The following is a 12678-nucleotide window of genomic DNA, read 5'->3' as shown; positions in this document are numbered from 1 at the left end:
GCATAATTTAAAACGACAAAGTGTTTAAAGGCAAGTTTTGACTCCAAACACATTGCTGTTTTAAATTATCCCGGCAAAGTCGACGAATATCAGCGATTTGCTAGAAATCGCTAGTTTATACATTTATCCCCTGGTCTCCCTTATGCCAAAGATTGATGGCTTACTTCAGTCATTGTCACCACCTCCCATTCCTGCTTGACTTCTCCAATGCTGCACCTATTTTCTGGAATGTTCTCACTTCTTCTCAGATTGTCCCATAACCTTCAAAGTTTTAAGGTCAGTTAAAAACACACTTTTTTTTCAAGGGAGCTAATCTCAATTCTAGTTACTCTATTATCTCCCCTTCACTGCTAAAAACACCCAGAGTATGTTATATGCTAATTCCATCAACTTCCCGTGCCATGATTAAAGTACATTATTTCCAGTGGCAGAAATTAGCTGTGTGTCTAGTCCATTAAGTACTAGTATGGATTTCCGGTTCTATTTTACTATGCATTAATATGTTGCTGATCCAGGGCTTGACAAATTTGTTTGTGCTTTCATCTGCACAACTCATGCAATTTCCTATTAAAAAATGGGAGTTTGCATTCCATCCAAAGAGTGGTACAAAATACAGTCTTCCTCTGTCCTTCACCCTACACCTCCAACTTTGTAGAGTTAATCGCTATTTTACATTTATTGTCACATTGTTGTACTCTTGTACTGTACCAGGTGCTTAAATTGTGCTTAGTTGTTAGGCATGCAAATTATATCATTGTTTAGCAGAAATCTAGACCCAATTGACTCATTGTTCTAGCAAATGTACAAAATCAGCTTTGCTATTTGCACTGCAGTGCAATGAAACTGCTTGTTGTAAATAAACCTCCTTGTGTCTGTCTATTACCATCCTAAATGTTAATCGATTGGTAATAAAAAACATTAATGTAACAATAATTTAAGGCAACCTTTCACAACATTGAAGGCGCTCTGACCCCTATTTTGATGTTTTCTCATATTATTTTGCTAAATGAATTACAAAGAAATAGACAGTGTTTAAAAATATAGTTAACAGATATAGTTGCGGATAGAATGGCTTTGATATATGCTTATCTTGTTAGGAGACTGCGAATTTCCTGTTATAAACTATTGTAGCCTCAAGTCTCTTGGGTGGCATTAGATAGTTTTTAATCTTATTGTTTATAATCATTTTTTATCTTAATAAGAATGGTTAAGATTTTTAGGCTATTTCCTAGTTCATGCAAATAAGCAACTCCATTTGAAAAGCCACTTTTGGGAACATCAGTTACATGTCAGCCCATTGAATACATGCCTTTCTCACTGTGTGCTGGAAGCATATACGATGAATGAGAAACAATTTCTAGTGCATCTGGGTATGCAGAGAAGGGGAAAAAAATCCTCATTTTAAGTGTTTTAATGCTTTACATTTTCATTTTATTTACCTGCGTCCATTATACATTTTTTTAATATATGAAGCTCCTACAATCCTTCATACTGGTAACTGTTTTTTGGTGTTCTCATCTCATACAATTAATATTAAAACTATACATAAATACAATACACAGTTGAGTCATACCTAAAGTGAAAGAAATATCATATTAATGTGTATGAATAATGTGTTTCCCAGTAAAACTATTTACAGGTGAAGAAATGCACAAATGATGTACCTGTCTATCATATAGCAGGTATCATATAGTTTCTCATTATTGTATAGCTTTAGGTAGTATGATATGCGTTGTATAACTAATAATTCATATATATTATGTTTCTAAGTGTAAACTGTCAACAGATATTAGGCAGCATATCAAATTCGGTGTTAGTCATTTTCACGATGACTACCACACCGACAAGAATTTCAGCGAAATAAAAATAACGATTAAGACTTCTCTTGATTTGCAATTGACAGGAGACGGCTATAAGAGCTGTCGCAAATGCTGCACATCTATATTAAGGTATGCAGATGTATACTGACCGACGCACTGATCTTAATCGTTATTTTTATGTCGCTGACATTCTTGTCGGTATTCTTGTCATCGGGTATACGTACAACACCCATCAAATTCATATTGAGTCATTTTAAATCTACCGTTTCAAAAACATTCTTATCTTATAGCAGCAAAGTACAAGTATGATTATCTTACAGGCAGACAAATAAATAGAGTTTTTAACTACACAATGGGCCTGACTCGTTAAGGAACTTAAATTAAGAAGTTTCTTATTTAAGTCTCCTGGACAAAACCATGTTACAATGCAAGGCGTGAAAATTAGTTTTCTGTTTTGCATATAAGTTAAATACTGACTGTTTTTTCATGTAGCACACAAATACTTGATAGCTTATTTGTACACTGAAATTTAAAGTTGATATTTGTGTGCTACATGAAAAAACAGTCAGTATTTAACTTATATGCAAAACAGAACACTCATTTTCACCCCTTGCATTGTAACATGGTTTTGTCCAGGAGACTTAAATAAGAAACGTCTTAATTTAAGTTCCTTAATGAATCATGGCCAATGTGTATAAATCAACAATTCTACAGTATAATGTATTGGTAGTGGTCAAAGATATGTAAGTCAGTACCTGCAGTTTCTGATCATCCACATCATGACAGAACTCTTGCTGTGATTCAGGGACATACATTTCATTAGCATTTACATCCCCTAGCTTTGCTTTTGGCTGTACTGTTGTTGACTGCTGATTTCCTTTATCTTCAAGAGGCAATGTCTTTTCTATAGTTATTTCCTCTTCACTGTCATCAGAGTCCATTACTACAACAAATTCTGCTATGAAAAGGTCATCATTTTTTATTGCCTCTGGATCATTTGAGGGAACCTTTTTCCTTGAAAATCTATCCTCAGATCTCGGTCTGTGATATGTGTTTAAAACATTTTCAGAAGATTCATGCATGCTTTTTTCTGATATATTTTCAATAGACTCTTCAGGCTAGTGGAGAGATTAGATTAAACAATACTTTGACAATATTGTAAACAAAATAAAAAAAATAAAATGATGACACACAATATTTTTACAAAATGTTTTTAAATTTTCTGCATTTTTTTCTTAGAATATCTACTTGAGACTTTGCAATTACCCTAATACAACCTCCCCCCAAGGCAACATTGTAGTGGGCACCAGAGGAAAACACTCAAATCCAGACTGCACTACATATAAAATACATACAAATTAGTATCTGTTCTCCTATTGCTCTTAATATACAGATCTAACTTTTCGCCTATATGACACGTGTTAATTAAGACTTTTATTTTTCACAGTGTGTCCTCCTTCTATTGACTTAATTTATTATTATTTATGCTTTGAACTGGGCATGTGAATGGTGTAGGCTTGATGCAGTGCCGTAACTAGCCATTTTAGTGCCCTGAGCGAGACAGAGAACCGCCTCCCCCCATCTAAGTGGGAGTATCAATCGTCGAGTGGGCGTGGTCAACCTACTGTGGGGCGTAGCTAGCACTTTACAAGTTCTAGACTGCACTGAAACCCGCTCCCTCCCCATTCTTCTCGGTCTGGCTTTGTAAGGATCTTTATGTAATAAGCCTCCATAGAATCAAAGTACTTTAAATGCAGCTATCACAAGCTAGCTGTATAAAAAATGAATTGGTTATTGAAATAAAACTCACTGAAACAAATTAAAACATAAATGTAACGGTACCATCTGTATCACACTGCCCCTTCATCCCACTGTGCCCTCCATCACAGTTTCTTCTTTATCACACCGTGCCATGGAGCATTCTTTATCACATTGCACCCCCTTATCACTATCACACAAAATTAATAATTATATTTATATATATATATATATATATATATATATATATATACATACACATACAATATAAAGGGCCTCCTAGTGTCCGCCATACCTTACAGAGAGCATTCCTGTGACCACCATACCTTACAGAGAGCATTCCTGTGACCACCATACAATACAGAGAGCATTCCTGTGACCACCATACAATACAGAGAGCATTCCTGTGACCACCATACAATACAGAGAGCATTCCTGTGACCACCATACCTTACAGAGAGCATTCCTGTGACCACCATACAATACAGAGAGCATTCCTATGATCACCATACAATACAGAGAGCATTTCTATGACCGCCATACTATAGAGAGAGCATTCCTATGACTGCCACACAATACAGAGAGCATATCTCACCTGAAATTAATAGACCCCACAATTAAATTAAAAAGCCCCATCAGTAAATTAAATTGACCCACCAGCACCCCACAAATAAAATAATACCCATTAAATAATTAGCCCCCACCTAAATGTCACCATTAAATTAATAACCTACCTCCCACCCATGTGCTAAGACACCCAACCTCCCTACCCTCATATCACACATTATATTAATACATCCCCCCTTCCCTCACACATTATGGCAGCATACCCCCCTTCCCTCATAAAGCATAGCAGCATCCCCCCCTCCATAATAGCAGCTTACATCCCCCCTCCCTCCTTCCATAATTGCAGCTTACATCCCCCCCTCCCTTCCTCCATAATTGCAGCTTACATCCCCCTCCTCCCTCCTTCCATAATTACAGCTTACATCCCCCCTCCTTCCAAAATTGCAGCTTACATCCCCCCTCCTTCCAAAATTGCAGCTTACATCCCCCCTCCTTCCAAAATTGCAGCTTATATCCCCCTCCCTCCATAATTGCAGCTTACATCCCCCCCTCCATAATTGCAGCTTACATCCCCCTCCCTCCCTCCATAATAGCAGCTTACATCCTCCCTCCCTCCATAATAGCAACACACATCCCCCTTCCCCTGCTTTGAAGCTTACCTTCTTTATTCTTGACCAGCCGTCGCTGGCTGGCTCCTCTCTGCTTCTCTGCTCCTCTGCTGCCTAGCAACCACATGACATCAGACGCTATGGTAGAGGGCAGAGTTCAGGAGGGGGTGGAGCCGGGTCCCGGCCGCCATCTTGGGAGCGACGGGCGGCCGGCAGTCTGAATCTGAGGTCTGTTTAATTATTTTTTTTTACTCCTCTCACAGAGGCCGGTGCGGGCGGCCCTGCGCCCCCTTGGGACTGCGCCCTGGGCGGCAGCACTACCCGCACCGGCCTCGTTACAGCTCTGGGCTTGATGACTTATTTGTAAAGGATTACACTGTTGCAGTTTTACATGCATGCAATCAATCTGTGATTGCCTATCAATTGTTTACAATGCAACTGAACATATGAATACTGTGTACTTAACAACACAAATGTGGGGTATTATAGAGATATAATATGACATTCAACCAGTTGTATTTATATATTGGTTGTTTATTTAATCCTTATAAATAATAAGCCAATGAATGTCTGAGAAATCCAGGGACTTATACGTAATTATAAGTGATTTATGATCAGGATCATAAAGAAGGTAGGAGGCATAACTACCTTTAACTAGGATAAATGTAGTGGTATATCTCAATAGTAACCCTCACTATTGTCCCTGCATATAGTAATGCCCCCTAGTTGTTCACATATTCACTGTCCACTCATTCATTTACAGCCCCTCGCCATTGATTCTTACACCAGATTTGTGCTATCCGTTAGATATAGGCTAACCCCATAAATACACTATTACAACAGCTATTAGGGCTTTTCAATTTTGAATAAAAGAGAGGCAAATAATTTATTCAGTGCTGTGTGTTCAATCTTTATAATAGAAAGGTGTCAGAACACACATTGTATCGTAGCTTGTTGCATATTGGGCTGCGTAGCCTGGTCTGATGATTCACGGTTTCTTTTACATCATGTGGATGGCCAGGTGCGAGTGTATCATTTACCTGGGGAAGAGATGGTACCTGGATGCACCATGGGGAGAAGGCAAACCAGCAGAGGCAGTGTGATGCTCTGGAGAGCATACTCGGCCACCACATAACTTTGGCATCAAACCGAACAGGATCCGAGTGCATCAGGGGAGTAATACCTTCAGTGAAAAATGGATCAGCAACAAGGCGGGGGAACAGCGCAACCAGCAGCAATACCAAATGTGCCCATAACCCTACCGTACTATTTCGGGGCCCCATGGCTCCCGAAGTACAGCGGAGACAACAACAAGCTACAGACGACTCCATTCACAGAATTCGAGAACAAACTGGAATCCATGTTCCGGCTATACCCGTTGAATGAACAGCAGAAAGTGGAGATCTTAATAGGGCAACTCACAGGGTCGGCGCTCAGAGAAGTAATCTCATGGCCAATGGACGACAAGAAAGAAGCGGCACAAGTTTTAAAAAGAAATTCCACAACGTTTGAGACAAGAACTCTTCCGGAGTTGAAGATGAAACTATATGCTCGCAAGCAACAACCGAACGAGACACTGCGGGACTATGCCCTGAGCCTACAAGAGATGCTAAGAGCCATTCAGGCAGTGGACAAAGAGGAAGTACGAAACGCGGACGAAGCCCTGACCGTACAGTTCGTAGAAGGAGTCGCCCGAGAAAGCGTTAAGATTCAGCTACGACTGATGAAAGCACAGATGCCAGGCAAAACCTTCTGAGAGTTTAAAAAGACCGCCATCGCCATTGTCGGTAACCAACGGGGAAAGGAGAAGAATACCCAGAATTGGTAGGCTTCAGAGAAAGCTGGGAAACTTTGAGTCCCAGCATTCATGTGTATGTTACTTTGACACATACCACCTAAACAATGTGGCATACCAAGTACACCCCTTCATGACAATGGTATTCCCTGATGGCAGTGGTCTCTTTCAGCAGGATAATGCTCCCTACTACACTGCAAAAATTGTTCAGGGACGGTTTGAGGAACATGATAAAGAGTTCAAGGTGCTGACATGGCCATCAAAATCCCCAGATCTCAATCCAATCGAGCATCTGTGGGATGAGCTGGAAAAGCATGTCTGAGCTATGAAGGCCCCACCTCGGAACTTACAAGACTTAAAGGATTTGCTGCTAATGTCTTAGTGCCAGATACCACAGTACACCTTCAGAGGTCTTGTGGAGTCCATGCCTTGATGGGTCAGAGCTGTTTTGGCAGCAAAAGGGGGACCTACACAATATTAGTCAGGTGGTTTTAATGTTGTGGCTAATCAGTGTATGTCATATCGAATGTCTAAGATGTATATTGAACTGTGATTGCAACCTCTCATGAGCAGGGCCCCCATTTTCAACTTCATCTACCATGTACAGTACTTCTTTGTGTTATGTTTTATGCTTGTTCTGTTTCCCCACTGTCCGGTGGTGTGGAATTTTTTAGTGTCCTTTAAACAAAAAATAATAATAGCTGTGAAAATGTGAAAAGCCATGTTTCTAACTTAGCATAAAGCAATGTTTTGTATATTTATGATTTCAAGGCTATGCAGATGTGTCTATAAGACAAAGTACTCCTGTCCCCAGTCTGAGAATTACACAGTCCACTACCTAACCATTGGTAGAATATACCCAACATGAAATAATTAAATATACTCCTTTCTACAGTGTTGTGTGAGATGCTTTATCTAGTCTCCTATAAATCATTTTACTTTACTCTCAGATCTAATATTACAGTTTTATACCAAAAAAAAAAGTCCAACAATTTTTTTTCACCAGTAAACATTGGTGTCATTGATCACTGTATACTCTCGGTTTTAAATATAGCTTCTATAATATTTGGACATACACCTCCTGTACATATAACCACCTAATGCATATATATTGATACCTTTTGTGGCATTGCTCCTTTGTGATCCACAACAATTTTAGGCAGATATGTTGAATCCTTTCCTAGTAACACCTGAGAAGGAAGTCTTCCAGTTTCTGGTACAAACGTAAATTTCAAAAGGCCCACTCCATCTTCAATGAGAGAACCCTAATAACGATTACAAAGAGCAGACAAGCTTGGTGTTATATTTAAGTTCACAACAAATTGCTTTATAATATGTCTGATAGCTTTAACAGAAACATTGAAATAATCTTTGGCTAATTAGTTGCAAATGTCAAATAAACAAGTCAAAATATGTGTATTTAACATTTGCCTATTAGCATGATGTTTTGCACTCTTGACATTGTGATTCAATAATCCTTCATTTATAAAATGCTAAGAAACAAGTGTAGATAGTTAGTCAATAAACTTTAATCCATTTTGCAATTTTCTAGGAAAGACAAATGTTAAGGGTAAAGAGCACTTGTGCATTCTTGTTTACTCATGATCATTATTTTTGACACGGCTTGTCACGCATAACTAGCACTTGCACTTTTAATGTCCACATTCATTTACAGAGTACTCGTATTTCTTTATTTCCCACTCAAAACCACTTCTACACTATAATTCTCCTCTTACATTCATTGATTAAAACAAGATTATACCACATGCCTTGTATAGCTCTAGATTTACTTTAAAGGAATAGCTTGTAGCACAAGCAATAGTACAACAACATTGATGAGGTTCTTGCTATCTATTTGCAGGAACATCCAAATAGGCTAAGGAACAGATTGAAAGACTTTGCCAGGAACACAGATGCCTGATTCATAAAGGCACGTATCTGCCGATTTAGAGCATATTGTATAGAACCAGGACATAAGCCAATAAACACAGCCCCGTCTGCTCCATCTTCAAATGCAAAGGACACTTAATACAGGCTACAATTTTGGGGAGTGAACGGGGCAGGAACAGGGTGTTTTGACAAAGTCGATGTACAATAAGGGCAGTCATGTCCGAATCATGCTCTGGGCATTTCAAAGTTACTTGTTTTTCTGCCGTATCTCTTGCTACAGCTACAGGCCTAGTCCAGTAGTGATGACTGTCTCATATGCATGATATAATATGTGTTCGCAATCACTAGCAACTGTAAACATGTATTTTATGTACAGTAGACATTAAGACCATTCTAACAAATATACTTCATGGGGAGAATTTTTTTTTTATAAACTGTTTAATCACTAATGCCCATGCTATTAACAGGTTCATTTAATTAAAAAAAATTCTGTGAGTTCTTTTAAGAGTTTATAATTCACCAATGTATTGGATGTATCCTACAGTGTCCTGTGTAGTAGAGCAGAGCAGACCTACACCTGAATTCATCAGAGCGCGCATCTTCAGATCGGGAGTGCGCAGAGCCGATTTACATGCATTTTAAAATAAAAGCATGTTGCACTTAGTATGTGTGGCTTGATAAATCAGGCCCAGTATGTTTAATAGGCCTTGATAGTAATAAGCATCTAGGTATCCATGTCACATTGGTAAAGATTATATAAATGGAAATATGCTTAAAAGTTTGTATTGTTGGATTTAAATGTAACTTTGAATCAAATAAATATCAGCTTTACAGCAGCTGTTTTGGTGATATTTTATTTTAATGATTTATTGATGAAAGAGATATGAAATTTAGAATATTCCTGGCAAAAAAACAGATATATGCTTTAGAACACAATTCTCATTAGAACTGTTCTTAATATTCATCCAGATCCACGGCATATATTGTATATTTCTGGTTGTTATAGATTTGCAAGAAAATGCAGAATCTTTTCTATACGTGAAAAATAAGTTGCATCTGTGGTTATTATTATTATTATTATTATTATTATTTATTTATAAGGTGCCACAAGATGTACAGGGTACAAATCATAGGACAGTACAATGTAGACCAGTACGGTACAATAAACAAGTTACACTATAACACTAGTAACTCAAAGCACAATATATATTCAGCACAAACTGGAAACCTGTGCCCAAGAGTGTGGGCGCAGCTAACAGGTGAGCCAAGGAAAATGTGCAAAGAAATGCAGGAGTGGAATCAGTGGGCAGAAAGCCCAAGAAAGAGGTGAGGAGAGTAGCTGGTAAGCAAAGTTAAAAGTGGTGGAAATAGGAGGAAAGAGGGCCCTACTCAAAGAGCTTAACTTAAAGGGAAGGGCAGACATACAGATGACACAAGGGGCTAGATTTACTAAGCTGCGGGTTTGAAAAAGTGTGGATGTTGGCTATAGCAACCAATCAGATTCTAGCTTTCATTTATTTAGTACTTTCTACAAAATGACAGCTAAAATCTGATTGGTTGCTATAGGCAACATCCCCACTTTTTCAAACCCGCAGCTTAGTAAATCTAGCCCAAGGGGTGAAATGGGAACAGGGACATGTGGAACAAGAGGGAGAGAAGGAGAATGGGGAATGAAGGGATGAGAGGGTGAGGTAGTCGACTAGGTGAAGTGGTTAAGCCGGATGACTGATGGACTTTTATTAACAGGTGGGTTTTTAATGCCTGTTTGAAGCTGTACAGGCTTGGGGATGTTTTGATGGAATGGAGGAGGGCAGCGTGGGAGAAGTCTTGGATATGTGAGTGAGATGAGGTTATCAGAGGGGAGAAGAGATGGCGGTCATTGGCTGATCACAAAGGAAGGGATGGAGTGTGAATAGAGATAAGGTTGGAGATGTAGGGAGCAGTGGAGTTGGCGAGGGCCTTGTATGTGAGGGTGAGAAGTCTATGATATCATATTTACTTAAGATTTATTAATGTGCTACGAAACAATAGCTTTTACCAAAAGAATATGCTTCTGCAAACAGTGCCTTTTAATCTAGCCATGGGACTCCATGCTGCCAGGAAAAGAGCTAAGGAAGCATAGGAAGCATGCAAACTTTGAAAAATAAAGTATACATGGCTTGGGTGTGCCTCTGTGTTGTCTTACGCTAGTATTTATGTAAATGCCCTACATAACATATGAAGCTAGCAACTGCACCAGGCAATGGCCATATACAGTACTGAATCCACAATATAGAATATGTGCCGGATAGTGTCCAGCATGCAACGGATACACTATCTCAATAGTGTCTAGCACTGATCCAGTAAACACAGTCGGGTGTAATTTACAATCAAAGAACAGTGTATTTATGCGTATCTGCTGTGACGGAAGCTTATCAAAAGTCGTCCTGCCCTGCACCTGTAGCATAAGCGCCATGATTATATCAGACATGAAAATGAAAAACACATTTGCTATTAGGCTTGATATAATATAGCAGACATAATATTCCTTCTCATGTACAAATGAAAGTAGCAATATTTTTAAATAAGCTCACAAAATCCTATAATATATGCATGCTCAATGCAGAAAGTAGAAATGGTCACTGACATCCGTGTTTTGGTTTTGTATTCGGTTTTGGAACTGGATTACCTTCGTGTTTTGGTTTTGGTTTTGGTTTTGCAAAACCGCCCTTGCGTGTTTTGGTTTCGGTTTTGGTTTTGTTTGGTTTTGTTTTGCTATTTTCGAAAAAAATACAATTTTTTTGGTCTAAAATAACCTAATTTAGTGCTCCACCAGTTTCTTAGATAAGTGAGGTAATTCTAAAGCTAATAAATTATGAAAAAAACAGTTTAATCCCTGGTAGGCCGTCCTTAATTCGAACACTTGTCTGCAAATTATACAGACAAACCTGGTTGTCTACCTCCTCCATCTTTGATTATTGGCAATGTAGCCATCGTCTTTGGGTGTATATAACACCCTACACTTGTAGTTGAATTTTAAAGAAAGCAGCCTGCACAGACTGTGGAACTAGAAAGTAAAATTAAATGGACCACGGCAGTTTGGTGGCTATCTATGCCCCCCCCCTTGCCCTCCACTTGAAGTTGAATATAAAACAAGCAGCCTGCACAGACTGTGGAACTAGAAATTAGAATATACAAAGAAATGGACAAAGGCAGTTTGGTATCTGTCTGCATCAGACCCCCCCCCCCCATCCACTTGTAGTAAAATAGGAAAAAAAGCAGCCTGCATAGACTGTAGAACTAGAAAATCGAATAAACAAAGAAATGGACAAAGGCAGTTTGGTATCTGTCTGCATCAGATCCCCTCTCCACTAGGAGTAAAATAGAAAACTATTCAGCCATTATATAATCTAGAATATAAATAGAAATTGAGAAAGGCAATTTGGTATCTGTCTGCATCATAATCATCAACATCCTCATTAGGACCCTCATCACCTCCACAAATCTCCCCCTCATCCCCTTCTATTTCCAAAGTGGCATCCTCAATTTGTGTATCACCGGCTACACTCGGGCTGTTCAGGTACACATCAGCAGAACTGCTGAAAGGGCCCTTCTTCATGGGTACACTAACAGAATGCTCACGATTAGACATGCCACTGTTGGATGGACTCTCCACAGGGATTGGTGTCATTTGTGAATCAGAGCAAACATTATCCTCTAATGCCTTACTGTTATCTTGCAGCTCGGCTTTGACGCGTAACAGTAGTTGTGCACCAATTGTAGGCTCGGTAACCTTTTGGGATCTGCCACCAATAGCCAAAGGTGAAGGCCTCATTCTCTCTTTGCCACTGCGTGTGTAGAATGGCATGTTGGCAATTTTTTTTTATCGGCACTTAACTTTTGCTCAGTAACACTTCTTTTTCGCTTCAACACAGTAGAAAAAAAAAATTATTTCGTTTTTTGGACTGATTTCGAAACACTCTGTAGTTTGACATCGCCTTGCCCAGATGACGTACTGGGAACACTAACACCAGGGGGTAAATGTATGAAGCTCCGAGTTCTTCAACACCCGCGAGTTCAGCGTCTTCAGCGCTTAAATTTAAAGCGGCGCTTTACAAGGCAGCGCCGCTTTAAATTTAAGCGCTGAAGACGCCGAACTCGCGGGTGTTGAAGAACCCGGAGCTTCATACATTTACCCCCAGGACTGGTGACAGAACCTGGTTGCTCATTCTGATCATATGTGGACTGCTTTGAATCCATT

General features: G+C 39.2%; 1 protein-coding gene across 5 annotated transcripts in view; it reads right to left on the bottom strand.

Annotated features, from left to right (window-relative positions):
• Positions 1–12678, bottom strand: part of MLIP (muscular LMNA interacting protein) — a 183825-nt gene that overhangs the window by 93291 nt on the left and 77856 nt on the right. For all 5 annotated transcript variants that reach the window (XM_075202512.1, XM_075202513.1, XM_075202514.1 and 2 more), the window contains exons 2-3: positions 7667–7813; positions 2576–2938 (exon numbers count right to left, since the gene is read on the bottom strand). In XM_075202512.1, the coding sequence (XP_075058613.1) occupies positions 2576–2938; positions 7667–7813 (510 nt within the window). The remainder of the gene's footprint in view (positions 1–2575; positions 2939–7666; positions 7814–12678) is intronic.

Source organism: Mixophyes fleayi, chromosome 3 (assembly GCF_038048845.1).
Source record: "Mixophyes fleayi isolate aMixFle1 chromosome 3, aMixFle1.hap1, whole genome shotgun sequence".
Taxonomy (NCBI): domain Eukaryota; kingdom Metazoa; phylum Chordata; class Amphibia; order Anura; family Limnodynastidae; genus Mixophyes; species Mixophyes fleayi.
This window is presented reverse-complemented; position numbering and strand designations above follow the sequence as displayed.